Source organism: Cardiocondyla obscurior, linkage group LG04, assembly GCF_019399895.1.
Source record: "Cardiocondyla obscurior isolate alpha-2009 linkage group LG04, Cobs3.1, whole genome shotgun sequence".
NCBI classification, from domain to species: domain Eukaryota; kingdom Metazoa; phylum Arthropoda; class Insecta; order Hymenoptera; family Formicidae; genus Cardiocondyla; species Cardiocondyla obscurior.
In genome coordinates, this window is record NC_091867.1 from 6286335 (window position 1) to 6310076 (window position 23742).

At 43.2% G+C, this 23742-nt stretch overlaps 3 protein-coding genes across 3 annotated transcripts in view; 2 read left to right on the top strand and 1 right to left on the bottom strand.

Annotated features, from left to right (window-relative positions):
• Positions 1-667, top strand: part of Dve (SATB1_N and homeodomain domain-containing protein dve) — a 38576-nt gene extending 37909 nt beyond the window's left edge. Inside the window, exon 7 of the mRNA XM_070654610.1 lies at positions 81-667. Coding sequence (XP_070510711.1) covers positions 81-257 — 177 coding nt within the window. The 3' untranslated portion in view covers positions 258-667. The remainder of the gene's footprint in view (positions 1-80) is intronic.
• The window catches only part of LOC139101837 (solute carrier organic anion transporter family member 1A5), an 81610-nt gene extending 61210 nt beyond the window's left edge, over positions 1-20400 (bottom strand). Inside the window, exon 1 of the mRNA XM_070655287.1 lies at positions 20306-20400. The gene's annotated coding sequence lies outside the window, so the exon portion shown is untranslated. The remainder of the gene's footprint in view (positions 1-20305) is intronic.
• Positions 17122-22899, top strand: LOC139101839 (insulin-like growth factor-binding protein complex acid labile subunit). Its single transcript, XM_070655291.1, has 6 exons — positions 17122-17634; positions 17960-18263; positions 18554-18782; positions 18990-19585; positions 19749-20166; positions 22199-22899. The coding sequence occupies exons 1-6, from the start codon at positions 17446-17448 to the stop codon at positions 22818-22820; spliced, it is 2358 nt and encodes a 785-aa protein (XP_070511392.1). The 5' UTR covers positions 17122-17445; the 3' UTR covers positions 22821-22899.
• Positions 22900-23742: the final 843 nt, after the last annotated feature.

A 23742-nucleotide genomic window follows, 5' to 3' on the forward strand; every position in this document is an offset into this window, starting at 1 on the left:
TTAAAAAATCAAAAACCATTGAGATGTAGTTTAATTTTTACGGGTAATTCGATGAAAACAACTTTACGATCGGTTCGTAGTTAATTCTGTCGTACACGGAGGAGCTGAACAAGATGCCCTACCGCCAGAAGTTCCCGCGTCTGGAGCCGAAGAACGTGCAGTTCTGGTTCAAGAACCGCAGGGCTAAGAACAAGCGGCTGAAGATGGCACTGTTTGAGGGCGAGTCGCCGCAGCAGCATCCATATCACGCCGACTAGTTTAATTACTTTAAATAGCGTTTGGCTAGGCACGAGGGCGCGGCGGAGGGCTATTCCCTCGCGCCGCGGAGATGAAAGAAAATCGTTAATCGAACTTGTTACTCCTTACTATCGTTGACACGCGGCACTACGTTTACTTCGGCCGCACATTCATTGTAATTATCACTTAACAATTAATATAATTATTATGGACCTTCGTGAGTGTAAATACGAGATGATGTCGAATAAAAGGTATACGTCACGACGAAGGAATGTTATTAAGCCCTTTGCGCCGAGCACGAGTTCGCGCGACAATATAAAAATCGACGACGTTCCCGGACGACGAATATTAATAGTTAATTTATGTACTCATAACACCTCGATATAAAAGCAATACTGATAGAAATAAATGTGGATCGTCTAGAAACCCATACACATTATATCAATTCAGAATTTCTTTTCTATTAAAGTTTATTTTCTTTTTTTTTAATTTATTATTATGTTTATAATTAACGAAATTAATTACTTTATTATTTTTTAATAAATTTCCAGGGATATACGACGAACAACGAATTTTTTTTCTTCAGGAGTCGCTGTGAATTTTGCAGCTCGTCATCTCAAGAGGAGGAGTCGAGGGATAACGTTAAAGAGGTAAGAACGACGGCTCATTCGTCTCGCGAAGGACGAGCACAATAAATCGGCAAACGGTGGCTTCGCGAAACTCGCGAAGTTTGCAATGAGTACATATCTAAATGGACGGTAGTACTGTATTCGCGCGCGTGCAATTGAAGCGACGATACTGTCTCCAAGTCTACGAAGGCACAAAGCGGCCGCCCCGACCGAAATCTCGTAGCTAAGATAAGACAGCCGAGCTGTCATCGAGTCAACCCTAACTCAAACGTCACAATAGTCAATGAGTCCTTCTCTAAAAGCGGCGTATCTGTCTACGGCGCTGTTCGCGCTCGCTCGCGAGAGAGTTTCAGGGATACCGGGACCGCGGATGCTGCGGAGAAAGACAATGAGGCCGGATGGAAGCGCGGCGTATTGACGCACGGTGACAAATATCCCGAGACATCCAATCTCTTTCGTTACTAGTCCTTTTATCTTTCACGCTTCTCGACGAAGAGTAACGCGTTTCGTGCTATCAACTTCCGTTTATAATTTTATATAATTATATTATAATGATAACTTCACGGACTTGAGAAGCTGAGGATCACCGGGCTCGGATCCATACTAGCACGCGAATTTTCGAGACGAGTTCTCTGATTCGCGAACGGTGACTTTCGCGTTTAAGTAGCGCTGCGCAAAGACGATACCGAGGGGATATTGCTGTCATCTGCGACACGCGCGCAGGACCTGTCGTCCTGGCGGGCCTGCCGGGGGTCGTCCCGGATTTAATGAGGATAGGCGGATTTGTCCAATTAAAACGTCTTACAAGGATCCATCCGGGTCGGCACTCATTCGCAAAACATCGAATCTAGACTTTGCCGCGGCAGCCTCTTCTTATCCCCGCGCTATATAGGTATCTACCTGCTGTTATCCCTCTCGTTATCGTTATCGGGTTTCTCCTTTCCGAGCGCGACTCCGGGAGACAGCAACGGAGTAGACAGGGATTTATAGAACTTGTTTCGAGCATGCCGACGGAATCCGCGAATGTCGTACAGATTCTACCGCGTCATCGTCATCGGCGAAACACGTAGCCGAAGGTGAGTGGAGTGGGCCGCCATGGTTTCCCCAAGGTTTCCGCAAGGATATACGGAGAAGCCATGACGCCTAACCCTATGTCTATCAATGAATGGGGAAGGTTTTTATTTAAATGTGGTGAGTATAGCCACCTCGGCGAGTCCCACATTACCCGAGAGAACGACCTCCGTGTAAACGTAATATGCATTTTCCCCCATACTAAACAAGAAAAAATAAAATACTTATTTTAATTTGTGCAAGTATACGGACTTTAATTCTATAAATTAAATTAAAATAAAATATTAGAATTTTTTTTAGTATATTTTTAATATATTATTTGCAACGAATTTTTTTTCATAATTATATCTATAATAAAGTATTTAAATAAAGTTCATTAAATTTTAAATTTACTAATAAAATATTACTAATAAAATATTTTTAAATTATTTTATTAATGAAAACTAACATGAAAAACAACGAAACATTTTTATCATTGTTTCCTTTGCCAATTCCTTGGCAGTTTCTTTGTACAACTGCCAAGGATCTTCAATTGGAAAGAAGTGAAAAAAAGAGTAGATCGGTCGATCAGATAAGAAAATTGCCACTGGCCCGAAGCGTATGAAGAGTCAAGAGGGAACAGTGAAATGGCAGCGAAGGAGCAAAGAGAAGAACGCCTTTTGAAAATCTGAAAGTCAGCAGCCCGGGGGATCATCCCTCTATCTGATCTTAATTTGTCAGGTCGCGCGCAGACAATTTAGACCGCACCGTTTGCACTAAATCTTTATGAAAAATGACTGGTTTTACTAAAATTAGCTTTTTACCATCATGAACATTGCGACAAAATTACTATCATAAAGGACGCGTCCACGGTAATGTAACCTAATCTATAATATCGTATCAAAATATCTTTTACTAATTCTTGAAGTGTCTTAATTTATAAATATAGAATCATAATATTAATTATTACTATACATAAAAATATTTAACAATTTCTTAAAAATAATGAATAAAATCTTATTTTGCATTAATATTTATAATAACAATACTATACATCTAATTACAAGTAATCTAACTTAATTTCGCTAAAGCAGATAATAATTGAAAATAATTTATTTTAAAAATGTCCTAAAGAAAATCTCAGAAAGTTTCTTGTATTTTTAAAAGTCACGATAAAACGTTGGATTATCTCCGAGTGGAAATTGATTCCCGCCGTTACCTAATAATTAGCTAGGCAATTCGTAGTTTATCTCATGGCTGTCTCGCAAAATTGTCCAACACTGAACCATAAATGTAACATTCAAAACGAGCTAGAAAAGCTAAATATCTAAACGTTTTTCACCGCGGACTAGTTTATTGCGCATCCTGACCTATCTAACGCGCGCTCGACTGCCCAGACTGCTGGTCGCCGGGCCCGGTAGTGTGAATACGTGCGTGTGTTGACATCTGGCCAGCAGACCTCGCGCTTCAAGTTTGCATGGTGGAGGACGCGCGGGCAGCGGACAGCAAGAATTGGTTTACCCTGCGAATTCGGCAGTCGAGCGAACGTTGCGTAGGTCAACCCACAACAGTAGACATAATGTGTGAACAAAATAAACAAAGATAATAAATACTTTCTTATAATTTATAGCTAATACCAAGCTACTCACTAGTTAAGAAATATATTTAATCTGCGCGATCTAATTACTTGCTGCAAAATAAGATTAGCTCGATAAAATTTCCACTCGGAATGTGATCACAATTTAATAAAAATTGTGATCACATGTGACTCACAATTTAATAAAAAACAGACGGAAATACATGTTGCCGCGAGTGAACGCGTGGCTTCCGACAAATTACAAGCGATCGAAGGGAAATTCGGGATCACTCGGAGCTAGGGAGCACAGTTGCGATGCAACTAGATGCAGCTAGACGTTGCCCTTTGCATTCTCATGCGCGATCGCATACACGAAAAGTATCCGCGAGACGTGGGTACACGTCGCTTCAAAGGCGCATTGTGTATGCTTTGGCATTCAGAGGACGTTCTTATCTTCCTATCCGGGGAGCTGTCAGCAAAGTTCCTGAATAATAACGGAGAGCTCGCGGAGGCGAGAGAAGGAGAAAGAGACCGAGAGAGGAAGGAAGAAGAGAGAAAGCCAGAGGCAACGAGAGAGACGGCGAAAGGGAGAGCCACGCGGTTCTCCTATCAGCCGCAGCTAGGATATGCCTAACTATTCTGTTTCCATGCGGCTGCCGGACGTTTCGCCGTAGATAATGTTGCCTGGGATGGTTAGATTGTTGGATGCGATTGATAAGAACCGAAAATGCCCTCCGCCGCTGAATCGGATTGTAACGAACGCGCGTGGCGCGCAAGAACGTCGCTCGCGGCATTAATTATTCATTCATTCGCGACCGCGAGCGATGTCTCGCATAACTTCTCTCGCAAAAGTAGCCGCTAAAACACGCGTAGCGAACGTCAAAGCGGGATGATAACTCATTGCTTTATACGTTTCAGATGTGCATAACTCGCGTGATAAATTTTCTAAATTTACGAGAGAGAAAGAGAGAGATAAAGAGAGGATAAAAGAAAGAGATTAATTCCTTCCCGAGAATTAGGCAAAAGAAACAGCGGTAAAATAGTTAGAAGGGAGACCGGAGAACGGTCTAGATGAAGTCACGAGATAGCGGAGGGGCTTGAGAATTCGAGAGCTCGCAAATTAGCCGCAGGATTGGCCTCATAATCCTTGAGGGATGCTACGGTCGGCGACGCGGCTTCCATCTTCTTGTCCCATTCTCGTTTCTTCCTCTTATTATTTCTCTCCTCTCGCTCGCGGGGGTAGCTGATGAGGTCACATAAACGAACTTCGCTCTCCCCTTCGCGTTCTTTAATCCCGCTTTTGCGCGGCTATACTAAAAATCACGAGTAGCGAAGAGGACGATCGGCTGAGGGCTCACGATTGAAAGTAATGAGCCGTAGAGGGAAAATCACCCGGGGGTAGGCCGTATTCTCCTCCGCGAGTAATCCGATGGCCGGATAATTAATCCCGTTAATTTATCGACGCCCCCGGCAACGCGGCCGTGCGTGTGAAGAAAGAAAAACCATTCTCCCGGTTTCTTCTATTTACGAGAGGTAAAATATCGCCGTGACGTTCGCTCGGACATTTACTGACCAAATGAAGATATCTACAAGCTCGTTACATCGGCGCAGTGTATTTTATGGTTAACGAAAGAAAATTAAAGAAAGTATCTAAAAAAATAGTTAAAAATATTTTTAATATTAATTATTTTTCATACTTTTTAAATATATTTTGTAAACTCAAAAAAAAAAAGAAAAAAAAGAGAGATTTTTCAATAAAATTTAAATATCTTCGAGATAAAAAGAGCAAAAAAAGCTCTTGTAAAATACTATCTACCCGCGGCTCGAAAACTGAAGGGAACTGCATGACAATAGACACAATATCGACCTTAATTCACGAAAGCTTCGAGGAGCAGAAATCGCAGTAGTAGTAACGCCGTGATTTCGGTCCAACCTAACGACGACGTCTTAATTGATCTACTGCCGAATGTTACACGATTGGACGGGGGGTATTAAGCCTCGGAGAGTGGACGCTTAGCGGCCATTGGCCAAGATCTATCGCAAAAATAAAGCCCGAGGAGAGGAGATCATACCACTTAGCTCGCTTGACGCCGGAGCTTCTTTCGCGACCGTAAATAAAAGAAATCCTTGTAATGGTCTTCACCGAAGATCCTCCCGGTCTTCACCCTCTCTCCCGTCGACGAGCGATCCTCACCCCGGTTATTAAGTCCCGCAGGCAGCCACCCCGGCGTATCAGGAGCTCGTAGGCCCGAGCGGTCGGTCCAGCCGGCAGCCGCAGTTAATTCCTTAACCCTTATAGACTTCGAGAAAATTTAGGGACCCCCGGTGATGTAGGAACAGGGGCAGGTATGCGCGTACATAAACCAACGGGGAACGGGGGTGCGAGCGGCGGGTAGTCTTGGAGAGAAACCGTGAGCCGAACCAGGAATACCAGGTGCTCCTGGGATCTTGGCGGCATCTTACGCCCGGACGATACATAATTTATGTCGCGCTCCGGTGGGCTTAAGACAGCATTAAGATCGACCGAGCACCAACATCTCCTTCACATCCGTCCCTGCCCTCCCTTACCTCGTGCTCTTCTACAGGATCTACCGGTGCCCTGCATCCGCATGACCGTTATTTGCACGTGGGTAAGAAAGCGCTTACGCGGAGGCCCCGGCGATTAGCTCGCTTCGCAGGCGGATAGATCGCCGGATGGATGTTAAAGCTCCGAGCTGCTGTATTACATCGTGAACGCGTCGCGCGGGGTTACGAAAGCGCGCCATGGGGGAGAAGCGGAATGCAGACTGATAAAAAATAGAAATTGTAACATTTAGGCACGGCAAAAAAAATTTTTCTTTTTTTTTAAGTTAAAAATTGTTTTCCGCGTTATTGTAAGATATTTAGAAATAAAAAGTGCACGCGGATCAATGTCACGTGTGTATCGAGGCTTTCGATAAATTCGAGAACACTGATTAGTTCTTCTTTTACGGGGATCGAGAGGAATACCGTGCGGCTTAAGTTTCGTTTCCTGAAGGAGATCAGAATCCGCGAGCGGAGGGGTTGCTTGATACGATACCGATGGCTTTTAGCCTTTTCATGGCTGGCCAAACAGAATCCTTCGTGCCGGTGCACGGGCGCGCGCGTCCTTTTGATCCGGCGTTCGTATCCTTCGTACAGAAGCCACGGCTGGAGCTAACTGTGGAGGGATCAGGATATTGCGCACATATATTTCCACGGCGGTCGACTCCGAGCGATCTTTCTTACCCCCGTGTTTATTTATTGCCGGGGTTTAACGTTACACGTGTAATATCCGAGTATATTTTCGTGAACCCCGCAGAGACACTATACTTTGAAAGTTTTACTTAATAATCATGTTTATAATATTTACAACTCTTTAATTAAATAGTTTTATATAATTAAATTTGCCTGTCAAGAAATTTATTTTTATTTTTTTTTTATTGACGCATTCTCTATTTTTTTTTCTTTTTCAAAATAAGTTGGTTATTTTTCCGCAACCGATTATCGTGCAGTCGTAAGAACGGCGCGGTTTAGGCTTCTTTCACGGTCCAGACGGCCGGATGATCAGCGGTCGGGTATCTCGGGTGTCCCATGAGACCACGAAAGAGAGAGAAAGAGAAAGAGAGGAGAAAAAAAAATAATTGAAAATTTTCGGACGGTCAGACCGGGGGTGAAACGGTGGTACCTTGGCGACCGAGAACGTCTTGGCTGGACGACTCGCGATAAAGCAAAGAGCCCGTGCTAAATACTTACATAAATCTGTATTGCCTCGCGCAGCAAGGAGAGGAGCTTACGCTACATCCACGTAAACACACACGTCGAACGGAAGCACGCGCAAATGTAACCCGACGAAGAAAACGCTGATTCTCTTTGTCGGGTTACGCGATTCGGAAATAATTTATTACTTCAGACATCACGTTCTCTTAGCAACATTTCAATACAGCGACTTAGTCAAAACAATAGAATTATCCCCATTTTTCTGAAAAACTAAAAATTTATTTTTTTCCACTCTTTAACATTCTTATTTAATTGTAAAAATTATAGAAATATTTAAAAAATGTAATAAGCGCTAACGAGCACTTGTTTGATTTTTTTTAAATTTTGTTGCTTTTTTCATCAAAGATTACCGAGTCGATCGGATTGACAACGGTTAACACTACGCGTTTAATGCCGAATTCTCAACGGAAACGTGAAGATTCATGTGTAATATACAGCAAGCCATAAATATCAAAACGCGGAGCCGTCGACGGCGCCTGGCACGGCACGGAGGGTGGGCATCGGGGTATCTCATGGGGGAGACTCAATTGATAAACGGATAAAAGCGGAGCCACAGTGGTTTCGTATCACGCGGAGACGACGTGGTCTTCCACTGGCGCGTTTGACCCAATTAAACCCGGCATTTAAAACCGATATCGAGGACTCATTCGCGAAAACCGTCGCTAAATCATTCGTCGCGACTTGAGGTTTACAACGTGATTTAGCTTTATAATGGAAGGGCATTTGCAGAAGTGTTTGAGAGCGTTATGGAAACAAAATTAACTCATACCGATCATTAGAAAAGATGTAATTACCGACATATGTCACAATTCTTATCAGTTTTCTTTTTTAATCTTTTATTAAATCTTTTTTTCGACTCGCAATTCTTTTTCTCATTAAATCATACGAGGCGCAAGTTTCAGTGGTCAAATTACGTCCACATACAAGGACGAGATCGCGAAGCCAGGGGGTGGTCTCGAGGACAGAAAAACGAGGGAGGAGGACCGCAAGAAAGGAGTCGCGCGAGGGGAGGAAGGACGAAGGGCCCGGTTCGTTCGCAGGTCTTCGCAGAATCCGCGGGTGCCGGGGCAATAAATCTGGCGGGTATATCTGAGCTCATGAATGTTATTAAGATACAACCCCCCGCGAGCTGAACGCGCGCACGTAACCGACGTAGGGAGATATAGGCAGTGCCGAAGAAGCGCCCGTGGAGCTTCTCGCGGTGAGAACCCGGGAGAGAACGTCGCCGCTGGGGCAAAGAAGACGGCCGGGGAAGAAGAAGAGAAAAGAGAGAGGCGACCCGGAGAAACGGTTATGAAGAAATACCGCCACCGGTAATCCCGCCATAGATCACCGCCTCTGGTGGCCGCCTTCAGCCCGTTTCTTCGTCTTCTTCCTCCTTCAACCCGCTCCCACGCGTTTCCCCGCGCGTTCTCCATCGTTTCTTCGCGGCTTCCTCCTTTCGCTCACCGTCCATCGTTTTAATTCCGCGGACTTAGCGAACGTTTTCGGGACGCAGATCGGAAAAATCGTTCAAAATCGCGCCGGTCGGCGCCACGAAACTGGACCGCGAGATTAAATTGATGAGTCGGGAAAAAAATCAGAGGGGAAAAAAAACAAAATCGCGAAAATGTCTGGATTTAGCGTATCTAATTACCGCGGTGTTGGTTCGAGAAGAGATAACCGTTGAAGTGCAAACTTCACATATATCACTCACTTTGCTGAGTCTGGAGTTTCTCTCTTCCTGATTTCCTTAATAATTTATCATCGTGAGTTAGTCGCATAAACGAGTACGGCTGGATCCCCGTTTTGCGTTCCAGCGTTTTCCAGCGTGGGTCAGGAGAAGATTAGGATCTTATCGTGTCGAGAGATCGAGACGCGGTGCCGTGGCTCGCGGATTATTTGAAGTTTTATTGCGCGTCGTGCCGCGAGCGAGCGCCGTAAAATCACTGATCGTTCGCCGGGGGAAAGATTTAACATTGTCTTGGAACTGTCGGACTTGTAAGCGCACCCGGGCTCTTCCGCCAATTAATTAATTGAGCCTCGCAATATGAAATGGACCGCGGTCCTCGAACATCAAAGCGAAGCTTTTGGTCTTCCGCCCGGTCCCAGCTGTCTGTCAAAGTGTCCTGCTTGCCAATTAATAAAGGACCTATATATTTGTCCATCAGTTCCTGCGACGTCTTATCCCGTAATAGAAAGTAAATATAGAGATCCCGCCGTGTGCGTTGCGTAGAAACCAACCAATTTATGCTACTCCGTAATAATTATCTCTCACGTTGCTTGCAAAAATTTATATAGCAATAATAATTTTATATAATAACTTATTTTAAGTAATATTATCAATTTATTTAATATTTTTGTATTATTAATTAAAATTGCTAGAACTTTTTTACCTCACCGTCACAATTTCTCGCGAGAACGTCGCGCGAGAAGCACATCCGGATTTCTTTTCGAGAATCGACTACACGCGGGGCCAGGGTACCATCGTCCCGGCGAAGATAACGCGCAGGGGTTGTATACAACGTATACGCGGTAAGTCTGAAGGGTGGTTTATGTATCGCAGGGCAAGATATCCGATGATTTAGCTGCGGTCTCGAGGCTCCGCCAAGAGAGTCTTCTTATCTCGCGGGTGCCCGCAGTAACCGCGGTGTAATCTTTTATTAATTCGGCGACTTACGAAATTTATCGCGGCTTTTGTTTACCGCCGCGTCATCTTAAATCTCATCCCCCCGCTGCCCACCAGCACCCCCTTTGCTTTTTTTACGTCGTCTGGTCGCGGTACCTTTCGTTGTCGCGACCAGCAGCTAGGCGATGCCGACTTTCGGACGCGATTCATCAGAAAACTTAAATTTTTGAGGTATCTATCGCTACCTTGATTTGCCGGTAACGACTACGCAAGATACACATTCCGTGGTTCGTTGAAAAAAATTATTAAAATATAAAACAACTTGCTTTAACATAGAAGAAGTAAAAATTAATAATACGCGCTTTATAAAAAAAAAAAAAAAAATGAAATAACGTTTCGATGGCGATGGTTACAAAAATCATATCCGTTCCCGCGACGGTCGATATTACAATGTCCGGAAACACACGCGCACGTCCCACGATCTCCGGGACTCCGGCGAAGTACACAATTCCGGCTATACGCGCAATTCCTTATAACGGTGTCGGAATGGCGCTATATTATTATTAGAGTCCCTTAAGTCTAAGAGCCTTAAATCTGCGATAAGTTATGGGCACCCCTTTGCCCTCTCCACCGGTCGGGGAACCTGCCAGCCACCACCTCCGCCCGCGACGTTCCGCACCTTATACCATTTCCCTGTAATATCTTAGTCTACGACGGCGCCTCTTCGGCCTTTATCTCGCATACATTACACACCCCCGAGAGCGGACCGGGAAGCGGCTAGGAGCGACGGGAGTGAGAAAAGCCGCGGCACTGAAGGGGGCGGAAGGATAATTGAAAATAACTGCCGCCTGCGCAAAGCTGGCACCTAATCCCTTCTATTCTAACTAAGATAAACCTGCGGGATCATCTTGCGGACTTCCGGTTTCATAGCGCATTTATAAATGCAAACTTTCGAACAATCGAAGTGCAATCAAAATAATGCAGTTGCGAAGGTAGCTCGCTTTTTTAAAACTTTTTCTTTTTAGCTATTAATTGTATTAGAAATTTTAGGCAACATTTTTTTAAAGAAATTGCAAGTAGCTTTACTTATTTTTTGTGTAAATGAGAACTCACGCTGCGTTATTTTGCGATAAACACTAGATGCAACGGACTCCTTAATTTACATTGATACGTTATAACGACGTGTAAGCTCGCCAAAAGCGAGGGCGGGGGAGAGAAAGTTGGAAGAAAGTTCGAGGGATTTGCAAATCCCGCCCGTGTAATTACCATAAGATAAATGAGCGTTTTAATTTGCATCCATAACTTAAACCGCCCGCCGTCGATAGAGGGACCAGAAATTCCCGTTCATTTGCAGAAATGTACCGTGGTCCGGAAACAAACGGTATTTCAATTAATTTTGTTAATCGACGTGTTCGTTAAAGATTTTCATACCGCGTTAAACGCTCTGATAGCAAATAAAAACGCGCCGTTTCTCGATTCGTTTCGTCATAAAACTGTTTTAACGCCAGCGTTTTATAATATACCCGCGTTATCTCAGCACTTTGTAAGTAATTTTGCTTAACACAAAGGCGGACTTTATTTTGAGTAAGATTGACTAGTAATCTCGTTAAATTCTTTGCCCGGCGATGGGCCAAGCCGCGCTTTATCTGAGGAAGAACTCGAAGTCCCGCCTGGAACGGGGTTTATAGGTAGAGGTGGATCAAAGTTTTTAAGTCTTCCTGAACTGGCGGGACTTGGCGTAATTCAAGCCTCGCTGCGCCACGTTCCTCGAACATCCTGTTACAACATCAAGAAATCAACCGTAATATAATCAGAAGTAACAAACGCGGCGCATCAAAATCTCCGAATGGCATCTCCGAATATCGAGAATATTGAATCGATAAATATATCTTAAATTTAATTTAAATGGTTAATTTAATTCGTTTAAGAAAATTAATTATTTCAAGTGCTATTATAAAATAATAATAATAGATTATAAAAAAAAATTGTTAGAAAATAATAATTCAATTAATATCTTTTTTGGCAGGGTTAAGTTATTAAACAGCAATGAGATTTGTCTTAACGAAAGTTACGGTCGAATAAATCGTTTGGTGTGACTAAACGGTGGAATTATCCGTGAATTTATCGCGAGCAAAATGCTAAGAGGCGTTTATCTTGCTCGCCATCGTCATCGTTTCTCGTGATACAGGCTTGTGGGCCGTCGACAGAAGCTTATCGCGTGCCTTTTCCGCCGCTGCCATAAAGAAAGCACCGTCTGTCAAACGCCGCGAGTGTGAGGACCGCCGAGCAAGAAAATGTCCATTAAGGCGCAGAAGTAAAGATTACATTCGTAACATTTCGCCGATCTTGGGGGTCGAGATGGGGGAGGACAGCGCGGCCGCTTATCGCGACAATAAAAGGCATCGTGCAAGATTGGCATGTTGCCCGTCGTACAGCACCGCCGTGTTTCTGCTTTCTACAGGCGTGGATGTTGGCCTGTACGTCTTCAGATAACGAGCACGGCTCGTGAAATACATTCTATCCGCGAGCAACCTTCGACGCTGCCGCGCTGGCAATAAGATACTCGTCAGGTGTAAGAGCGACGCTCGATATCCAAAGATTTACTCAATTTACTTAATAAATATTATATCGATATAATATTTATTAAGCTACTAATATTTGTATATAGAATAATAATAATTAAAAATAATTATTTAATAAATATCATTATAAAATATTTAATAAACGACGGGCGAGAGATCGAACGTGAGCGAGTACGGTTAATCCTGTCGCAGCTTCGCGAATCACTTGTTCTTAATCGAGCACGAGTTTCTCTCCCTCGCGATCCTCGTAGTTGGCGGAAACCAACCCCCGCGTATTAGATGAGTGAATCACAATCCATGTACTTATCGACAAACTTAGCAGTGAATTCGAATGCGAATCTGTCTGAGAGCGAGGAATCGCTCCTTCAATGTGAATGAGAAAAGATATCAATTCACCGAAGAGAGGAAAGAAAAAAAGAAGATTCACCGCTTCTGCGAAAATATTTCTTCTAAATTTAAAAAGACATTTTTCTTTTTATTAAGTAATAAAATTTTTAATTTTAAACATCAAATTTAAAGTATTAATTAATAAATCTTTAAATTACAAACGTTAATTTGTAAGTGTCACCCAGTGACGCAGAAGAAAGAATATTAATCTGCATATCAAGAAGAATAAAGATAGACGTGCGACAATGAACGATAGAGGAAGAAAAGAGAAACGGGGGGAGGGGGGACAAAGCAGGACGGTAGAATCGGGAGGCGATTAGACAATGCGACGGGAACAGTGAGGATGCGGAGGTCTGGTGAGGACCTTCTCTTCCGAGGTTTGGGAGCGCCAACAGATGTGCGGGCGCACATACACACGGAGGCACACCGTTGTGCGGGGCCCGTGCATCTCATCCTCAGGGGGTGTCGCGCCTCAATGTCCCTGATCTTGTTAAGGACGCAGTGAACCACAAATAGCCGACATCCATTCAAATATCAGCGAGAAATCCAGCTACTTAAGCTACTTCCACACCGCGCAGCCGTCAGCCGGCAACCCGCTTAAACGACAACTCGATAAATGCCTGCCCGATTTTCCAGCGTAAAATGCGCCAACGTAGTCGAGTTTATTATAGAAGCTCCAGCGCTACATCGTCTCTAATTATTCGAAATCACCAGCTCCGCACGCGAAACCGGCGAAACCTTTTGAACAAGTAAGCATTTAATCGCGCCTAAATGCGCGGCATCATAAAGGTCTGACTGCTTACAGGCGCCGAACCGAAGCGTCTCTATCTGCTCCTCCGGGAATATTATCGTATGAATATTATATCGTGCAAGAACTGATCTCGATCAACCCTTCGTCGCTCGTTTCAACTTTATTCAACTTTAATTCGCCCCGACGTCGGGAATGAACGTTTATTGTGGCTACGGCTTTATTTCCCCGCGAAATACACGTAGATGCTCTCCGGCGCGGAAAAACCGCGGGGTTTGAGTTAGGGACACGCCAAAGCAATTACGAGTGCACGTTTCAAGAGTCGTCTTCTCGCGCGCGACCCCTTACGAGGCATAAAAGGTGTCGAAGGGGGCCTCGCCGCGCGGGATGGAGTTTGGCTTTGTGCGGGATCGCGACGGTGTTGAAGCCGACAAAAGATAAGCCGTTATTTATAACCCGGCTTAAGAGCCGAGAGACGAGAACGAGTTTAGGGAAAATAAAATCAGAGAGTTGCGAAATCGTGCGCTTCACATGTTCTTATCCACCTGCGAATGGAATAATAAGCGAGAAATGTTATTCACTCTTTATTTCTACATACACGTAAATCTTCTTACGTATTCCCTCTCATTTAATGCAATTTGCCAGAAGCGCACAGTTTCGCCGATCTCTCTCAAAAATTTCAACCAAATCCGCTCGATCTCTCTGGTACGTTCACCCGCCGTCTCCGTTCACCGCTTGCAGCAATTTCGCTACCAGCGAGCCATATTCCGGTCATCGACGCGGCCATCGATACCACCACCCTCCGGGGGTGTGCGCCGCGGAGTTTATTCCGTCGCTCTCGCTTCATCCCTAAAAACGCGCCCCACGAAGCGATCGGTTCGCCCACTCAGCCACCCTTTTCCTTCGCTCCGAGCCAGCGAAGCGTAGTCCGAAGATCCGAGCGCAGACGGCGGAGATACCTAAAGATCCGTCTTCGACGTTACGCCGCTGCCGGCGGATGGGGGTGGCGGACAGGGGCGTCGCCAGCGGGACGCCGTCGCTGGCGGGGGTGGCGGCAGCCCGGCGGGGGTGACGGGGGTCGAAGTCTGCAGAACCGTGCAGCCTCCCTCCGCCGGGGGTGGGTGGGTCGACGGTGGTGTGGCTCCTCGAACTGATCAATACCTGAAACACCGCGAGGTATCGTCCCGCTATTTCCGGTGTCCCAGCGCGGCCGGAAATGAAGGCGTTAAAAATATACTCCAGATAGCGCGCGCCCGTATTATATCCTGCGCGGTACAGGTGCCCTCAATAGTGACGGAGGAGCCGGCGAAGAGACGCCTCGCGACGCGCTACCGTGGCCAAGAAGCTCTGCCAGCCAGAGGGATGAAAGAAAACTCGGGTGAGTAAACGACTTCAACCACCCAGTCCGATTATGCACAGAGAGAATTTTGTACTAACAACAAGAACTACCATAACGTTGCTGTAATTGTGCACCATTTATAGCTAGAGCCATCATCTGCGACAGCATTTAAGCTTATCGTTCCGAGATGGTTCACAATTTCTGCGACATTATAGCAACTCTTGATCTAAAATTTTTTTCCCGGTGCGAAATGTAGAGAATACATCTTTCGGTCTCCGTGCGAAAAGAAAATTAATTCAGCCGCGCAATTGCTGATGCAGAACTTTCTTGTCATTTACAGAAAAAAGCGTTATCTCGTCTACTTGGTTGATTGCGAGTTTACGGTCAGTCGAATGATTATTGGCGCGTACTGTACGTTCGCTCTTTTATCTGCGGGAGCCTGGTCTGATCGACTTTTAATTATAGCTATCTGCTACCTGGTTTGCTGGCGCTCGATGCGCGAAGGCGCGGAATCAGCGAGCGGCGAGATGATCGATTCCGAAGCCATTCTCGCGGCTGGAATCTTCACTTCGCAGCGGTTACCGCGTCTAACACGAATTCGATATTGCGTGAATATTCACAACCGCTATCGCGAACCCAATTGTATAGATTAAAGTGCGCGTGGCGCAGTCAAAGGCGACCCCGGCATTCTCGCTGGGAAATATATAATCGCGGGAAATCGATATGCGGGGAATCGACTTTCAATTATCGTATTTACGCGACCGTCAGACCGCACTTTATTAGACGCATTATCGTTGCATGTTATGCGTCGATTGTTTTTTTTTTTTTTTTTTTTTTTTTTAATTTTGTTTAAACGTCGAATAATTAAACAGCGACTAGTGCAACTCATCTTCGAATAAGAAATTAATTTCTATAGAAAATTAAGTTTGTTCAAATTTCAATTTTGCAGCAAGTCTGATTCCGCGGGTGGCGCGAAATGTTGCGATCATTTTTGACAGATACTAAAATTGCGCGAGGAAAGGCTCGCTCGCGCGAGCCCACAGATATCTGTTGAGTCGAAGGGCGTGCCCGGGGATGCAACGATGAAACTCCGGATTTGCGAAATCACGGCGAAGGGGTTGGTTTAGTATCAACAGGTAGAGCACGTTCTCTTCCCCACCGGATAAACCCAAGGCTAAGCGCCGGCGCTAGCTAAACCTCTCGCACCCTCCCGAGGGTGTGACCTATCCTCGCCATTGGCTCGACCGGACGTGTGAAAAAGAGAACGAGTCTGTCCTGCGCGGATAAGGCCTTTTTTAAATCCCTCTCGGTGAGGGGTGGAGCCCTTCTCGAAGGCTTCTCGCCGCAAACCGCGCGAATAACTACAAATGACTTAATTTTTTTCAAAGAAACTAGCTTGGCTGCTCAGCAAAGCCATTTAAATTATTTGAACCTAAGATAATTTATGATTAATTATTATTTATTGCTGATTTTTAATACTATTAAATTTATTTATTATTTATTTAATCTACCTACTTTCCCGCATCAGATGCCGCGCGGAGGAAAGAAGCCGCAGATACGATATACCGCCGGATAAAAAAGAAAGCGATAAAAAGAGATCGTAATGCGACGTCGCGAGGGGGTGACGGGGGAAAATATCCGCATGGGTCAGCCAAGAGGAGCTTAGACCACGGAGATGTCCGCCTCAATATCGGCTTTCGGGATACTTGAGATATTTATCTAATGTCTTACATTTTCCGCGGCAGTGCCCATTCAGATTTCCGTCCGAGTCTGCGTCGCGAAAAACCAGTTTCTCTTGATCTCGAGCTTGCATCCGAGCTCGTTAAAGTATCCGCGTCTCAACAACTTAGCGACGTTAACACTGATATTGAAAAAAACCGACGGTATCAAAACTCGTACGAATAGCGGTCACAAAAAATTTTGTAAAAACGTAAGAAAAAAAAAAACGAGAAGAAACACATTAATGTCGATGTAAGTAAAATAAAATCGTCACTAAAAATATTAATGGAACGACAAAACGCAGGTGAAGTGATAAACGAGACGACTTTCAATGGGATTGACTCGCAGTCGTCGAATAAAATAAACTAATAAATTAATAATATCTTAGATCGCTGGGTATCCCGCATATGAAACGGTTCACGTGGCTACAGGTGGACTTTTCACTTCAGATAATTTTGTCCAGTTTCTTCTTTTCTTTTTTTTTTTTCGTTTCTTTTACACGGAATAATGCGCTCAACACCTCGACACGGTTATCTCACGGAGATATCGTGCGCCATACCTTGCGTTACTTATCAAAGATAACTACTAGCTCAGTGCTCTCGGCACGACGCGGAGAACCGGTACGCTCGAGCCGCGAGCTTTCGGATTTGGTCCCCGCGCTGCTTTTTAACGTGCCTGACGAACGGTGTTGACGATGAGTGACCCAGCGATCATCGGCTCGTCAACGGGAGCGAATTAAATCAGAGCGATGTACGCGCGATCACTCGACCTAGCCTTGTGATGCGAATAAAACATGGAGGCACGATCGATCAGACACCGCGCTGTGTTCCTTCTTTTACCTATCACGTGGCTGGCGATTCTGTCAGCCGCGACCTGCCAGAGTACCTGTCCTGCGAGATGTCTGTGTCACTTCACGGAAATAAAAGCCGTCGAATGTTCGAAGCAAGGTTTGCAAGCGTTTCCCGAAAACGTTAGCGACATGGTGAGTAACGGGATGATGAGTAATGGCCTCCTTTCTTACCGATTTTTTTCTTTATCGCGAACTATAATTGAACGTGAGGTGACAATAAACTTGTTACGTCTTATCATCTAAAATAAAATAAAGTTGCAACGCGTTGATAAGAAGAGTACACTTAATGTGAATAATAAAAGAGTTATAATTAAAATAATTTAATTATTTCAGCGGGACATTTTTTATTTTGATAAATATACTCTTCCAGTTATTATTTAAAGAAAAAATACAATAATATAATTAACTTTTAAAATTATATAATTTAATTAATTACTAATTAATTTTTTTTTCGCAGGCTGAGCACCTGGACCTGTCGAACAATCTTTTAACCGAGGTTACCAGTGCAGTCAATCAGCTGACTGAATTGCAGTACTTGAATCTGGCCAAAAATCAGCTCACTGCCCTGCCAAATAATTTAAAGGGGTTGAGGAAACTTCGCAGACTAGATCTATCAGACAACCTTATCGTAAATACGGCAGATATTGCTTCCATTAGCCAGCTACCATCCCTAGTAGTTCTATACATCTCAAGGAATCTATTACCTGACTTGAAAGGGCTAACCAGCGAAGTGCTTCAGGCACTGGATGCCGGCCATTGCCGTGTGTATCTAGATAGTCATACGTATAAAATATCTCTCATAAGAATTTATGGAACGATTTTAAACGAAAACGCCAATTTATTCACGAAATATATTAATATTAGAATATTTAATTTAAAAAAAAAAAAAAAAAAATTTACTTCTGATTTATATTCTAAATTAATATTGTTTAATGTATACTGTAAAATATTTTTTATGGTTAAGAAATATTTATATAAATTTTTTTTTTTAATAATTAAATAACGCACGCAGACAATTATATCAAATTAACTATAGCTTTGCATGTTTCAGTTATAAAAGAACTTGGCAACGAGTCATTGGACGGATTATCGACGTTGTCTACTCTAAGTCTCGCGGGAAATCCTCTGAAAAACATTCAAACGCCTGCCAGTAAGACACTTCGATGGCTGGACATGTCTGATTGCGTTTTAAACTACCTCTATCCCGAGACTTTTAATGGATTTCCAGAACTCGAAGAACTGCGACTGATTAACAATCCTACATTAGTGTACAGCACTCGGTAACAAGATTTTACTTGCTTAAAATTATAATCGTAATTAATCGTAATCGAAGATCTTAAATAATAAATATATTAATGAATATATATATATATAATAATTAATGAAATATCGCAGCTCTTATTAAGTTTTAATATTTCTCTTTGAATTTAAATTTAATTGAATCTTAACACGAGAATTATGACGCAATATTTGTCAATTATTTGCAGACATTCGACTCTGCAGCATTCGAAATTAAAAAAGCTGGACGTGTCGAGATGTAATCTCGACCGACCCGGACTTCACGGTCTCCCGTCGTTGACCCAGGCCCGCCTTTCTCGCAACACGATTCGCATGCTGCCAGACCGCATCTTTGTTAAGAACAAACAGCTGACGCATTTATACTTGAATTCGAACAGCCTGGACCGAGTGAACGCCAGCACGTTCGAGGGCCTGGTGAAACTCCAGGTGCTGGATCTGTCCGCGAATAATTTCGAGGAGGTCCACAGGCTGGCTTTTCAAGATACTATTGACCTCAGAGTCTTGAATCTTTCGTACAACTCTATACGCCGCTTCCCGGATCTGTCGTCTCTCGCGACGACGCTCGATCTGTCGTTCAACGTAATCAACGGTTTCAGAGCGGACTCTTTGGAAGATATGCCGAGAATCAGAATCTTAAATTTAAGAGACAATCATCTTCAATCGCTACCGCGTCGCTTGGACTCAACGACGTTAAAAGTACTTGACGTACAGAGAAACAGACTCGTCGAGCTATATAACGACACCTTTGTTAAACTGCCGGCATTGCAGAAGATCGATTTGTCGGGTGCGTACTAATTAATTAATTTAAAAAATTAATTTTAAAAAAAAAACAAATTTTAATTTTAATGGAAATTGACTATCAATAATATTTTTTACGCATTTTTTTTGTACCTCGATAAAACTCGTCACCAATGTGTTTTTTTTACAATTAACTAATTACTTTATAGGAAACCGCTTGACCGAGGCGATGAATCCGGACGTATTTCTAAGCAATCGAGACCTGACTGTAATTCGTTTGGAAGATAATCCATGGAGGTGCGATTGCGCGCAGCTTTACGACACTTTCGAATATTTAACGGAGACTCCTCCGAAGACTGTAGCATCGACTTTGATATGCCAAAGTCCGGTAAACGTATCCGGCTACTCGTGGGAAGCCGCGTGCTTCGACGTGTGGAATGCAGACCTGTACTACGCCAAAGACAGAACTTGGGGAATGGTGATGATCAGCTTGCTCATCCTCGTCGTTCTGTGCGGCAGCATCGTATCGATCAAGCACACATTAAAAATAAAGAGGAGAATGACCGAACAGAGACGACAACTGGAAATTGCGGAGGAGAGAGAAAGATTGCGACTTTTGCAGAGAAGGTAAGAATGTTAACTTCGAATTATTTAATTTTTTATATACTTGATATTGCACAACGCGCGTTTAACGCGCTTTATTAATTTTTGAAGCACGAAATGAGCTGCACGAGAGAAATAATTTGCGTGTTGTCGGTTCACTTACATTTGCAGCTTTTGGTTAGGTTAGGAGAGGTTATTTTTCGTCCGTCTTTCCTTCCTTCCTTCCTTCCTTCCTTCCTTCCTTCCTTCCCGTCTTTCGTCGTAGTATTCCGGATTATCCTGACATCTTGTAGCACTTCACATCACTTCACACTGTGTTACACTGCTCTGTTTTTTTTTTTTAATAATCACTGCCACTGACACTATCACTCGAGAGACGAACGCCCGAAAGAACGACGGTGGATTATCGCGGCGATTTTGTCCGATTAACTTAAGAAACGCGACGAACGTTCATTTCGTTGTAGAAATTTGCACCCCCGATTATTCCTGGCGTTGCTTACTTCCACCGGGTCTTCCACGTCGTCCTCGATCTCGGCGCAAGAAGCTGGTCGCGATGTAAAGCGAAGTCCAACGTCCTTTTGATTCTTCTGTTAATGAACGAGACCGAAAATCCGAGCCAAGCGGCGAACGAGACGGGCCGCGACACGAAATGTTCCGCCCGCACTTTATCTTTCTAGAGTTCCTTAAAAATCACTAGTTCGAAACGAGATGAGAGTCACGGTCGCGACGAAGAAGACGGACGAGGTGCGGATCTTTTCTCGCTCTTCCCGTACAATGATGATTGTCGGAACCTGCCGAAGAAAATTGTGATGGGAGCTCGGAAATGTCCGAGGCGGAGGTTCACGTCGGACGCTCCGCGCGCTGCACCTCCAACGTAACCTTGTCGATCCGGAGCATTTTTTTAAGCCACAAAACGAAGCACAAAGCGATAAGTGGAATAACATAGGAGTATAGAAAATGATCGTTCGTTTCCGGGTCGACGACGTCGACACTAATTCGTATGTGGGATTATCCTATCCGCGGTCGAAATTACGCGAAATTGCGGAGCGATTAGCGACACGTCCTCGCGACCGAAGTTCCGCAACCAAACTGAAGTAATCGCTAGAAATTTCGACCATTAGATAGAAGGAGACAACCGCGTAAAAAAGTGAGACAGCAATAGGTCGTTAAATGTACGCTGTCCTTCTCGCGCGGAGTTCTTGAAAGCGCCGCGCTCAATGCTGAGTTGATTCATTTACGTTTTTTAAATGCATTTAGCGAGCTCGAGGCGTCTTCCTGCAGAATATAAAAAAACGAAACGTTTTTTCGCGATTCCTAGTCGCGAGATCTACCGTCTCTTTCGAGCTCCCAGATCGTCGCCGTTATAAAACTTCTTTTCGAGCCAGCATCAAAAATAATTTAATGATCCGAATGTTTTTCTGTTTCGTAAAAATGTATAATTCTCAAAAAATCACACACAGTAACATTAATAACTGACGTTTTCTCTCGCTTAGCATGAAGCGAGCCAAGCGAGAAAATCAATTAACGTCGCGGAAAAGCGGTAACAATAAACAGCTGGTTTAACACTAATTTTTTTTTTTAATTGGAGATAGAATTATATGTGTGCAACACGTTTAAAGATATTCCATTCTGCGTGGCTTGAACAAAATCGATCCCGCGTCCAATTTATAGTTTAATAAGTTTTATGTCACAATTGAATTCTACCACCGTAATTTATGTAATTTAACATTTGAGCTGCGTTGTATTTTTTTAACGCAAAGAAAATTAATAATTAAAAATGCTAGAGAAGATAAATGATCTACCTGTAACAGATAAGACAGATATCTGTCTGGAACTGCAGATTCACATCACAATTTCACAAGTTGGTACATTATTCATTTTTGAAAGTAGTGCTAGAGTAATTTATCGACGTAATGCAAAATTTGGCAGAAATTTATAAATAAAATTTTTTTTAATGCAGTTATCTTTTAATTTCTTAATTGCATTGCAATAATATTTTTTTAGGTATATCAAATTTAATTAACAATAAATTAATATTGATTTTTTATCGTTGTAGGCGATTCGAGGAAGAAATGGAAGAGTTCGAAACGCCAGAAGAAATAAGACTAAATCCTCTGGAACTGATCGGTCCTCCTAGTTATGAAGAAGCGGTACACATGCCCAGGCTGGTTCACTCTATGGATGCTTTAAACGAAATTGCCATGGAGAATGGTACTTTGCGCTCCATAAACTCTGTAGATAATTTACGAACGAAGAAAAGACGAACGAGAAGACCTCGGAAACGAACCCAAAGCGAGGACGACCTCATGAGACGAGAGGAACGTCGGCATGAACGAATCAGAAGAGAAAGAAATAACTCCAGCGGCAATATATGCGACACAGATCAGGTGCAAAACGCGAACCCCAAGAACCTAAGAACGTCCTCGGTGCGTAGAGCCAGAAGGCACAGCGTCGTGGACGAGGATATTGAGTCCAGCAGCAGCAAGGACAGGCCGAGGCCGCAGACTCCCACCTCGAGGAGAAGAAAGAGAAGACAGGTGTTCCGAAACGAGCACGTAACAGACGACGAAGATTCGGACTTTCAGGTAACGGGTTCTGGCCGGTCCGTCGTCATCAAGGAGCTCAAACGGGAACCCAAGGGTGGCTGCAGAGAGTCATTCGTGGACCACAGGCGTTGAACTATTTTATTTGCGAACTGCTGAGATGATGCAACAAATCTTTTTTTAATGCTTTAATAAAAATTTAAAGACCGAAAAATTGCTTTTAGAATTTTCACGTAACAATGAAAGGTAATTATCGGCGTTTCATTGAGCGCTCTCAGTCCGGAGCACCGTTAAATTTTTATTCCGCTGATACGAAAGTCTATATGTTGCAATCTAAATCACCAGACTAAATAAACATGGTGAGTATCTAAGATAACGCACAGTTTACGCGATAATGTTACGGCGGATTTATCTTGTCAAACTGGTTTTTTCTCCCATACTAAGTACACATATCGCCCATGAAAGATTAGTAATTGCGGAAATGACAAATGAGACGATGGAGCCAATAGCAAAAGATTTACTCTGAAGAAGAGCAAAAGTACAAGCTGCTTCTCAGAATGCTGTCTCCTCCGTCGAGAGTCCAATTATAATAACGTTGGATTACCTGTTTGAATGTGGTGGAGACGCCGACCTCAAATTACAGTAATTATCGATCTAGAAGAATTAATATTATAATTATAAACTGATTATCCATCACGTTAACTTATCACTTGCTGCGTCAAGAAAAAAGGTAAGTAGCGATATGCATATATTACAAATAATTAAATAAGTAAATGATTAAATAACTTCTAAATACTAGTTTATGTAACTAAATATATCAATCATATCTAATAATAATTTATTACATTGTAAAGTGAACTATTTAAACTACTAAAGTTCTATTTACGTATCAATTACTTGTGATATAACACCGATTATATTTATTTTCTAAAAAAGCATTAAAAAAATTTTAAAACATTCTTATTTAATTCTGTAAAATTTGAATTTGCGGCGAGAAATTAAAAAAATATTTAAATGCCAATATTAAAAATTTATATGTTACATTTCTTTATTAACT

Bases quoted from the DNA above. Each gene is read 5' to 3' on its own strand.
- LOC139101839 (XM_070655291.1), top strand. From the start codon at position 17,446: ATGGAGGCACGATCGATCAGACACCGCGCTGTGTTCCTTCTTTTACCT. The intron at 18,264-18,553 runs GTGTGTATCTAG...TGCATGTTTCAG, and splicing joins ACTGGATGCCGGCCATTGCC to TTATAAAAGAACTTGGCAAC. The intron at 18,783-18,989 runs GTAACAAGATTT...AATTATTTGCAG, and splicing joins ACATTAGTGTACAGCACTCG to ACATTCGACTCTGCAGCATT.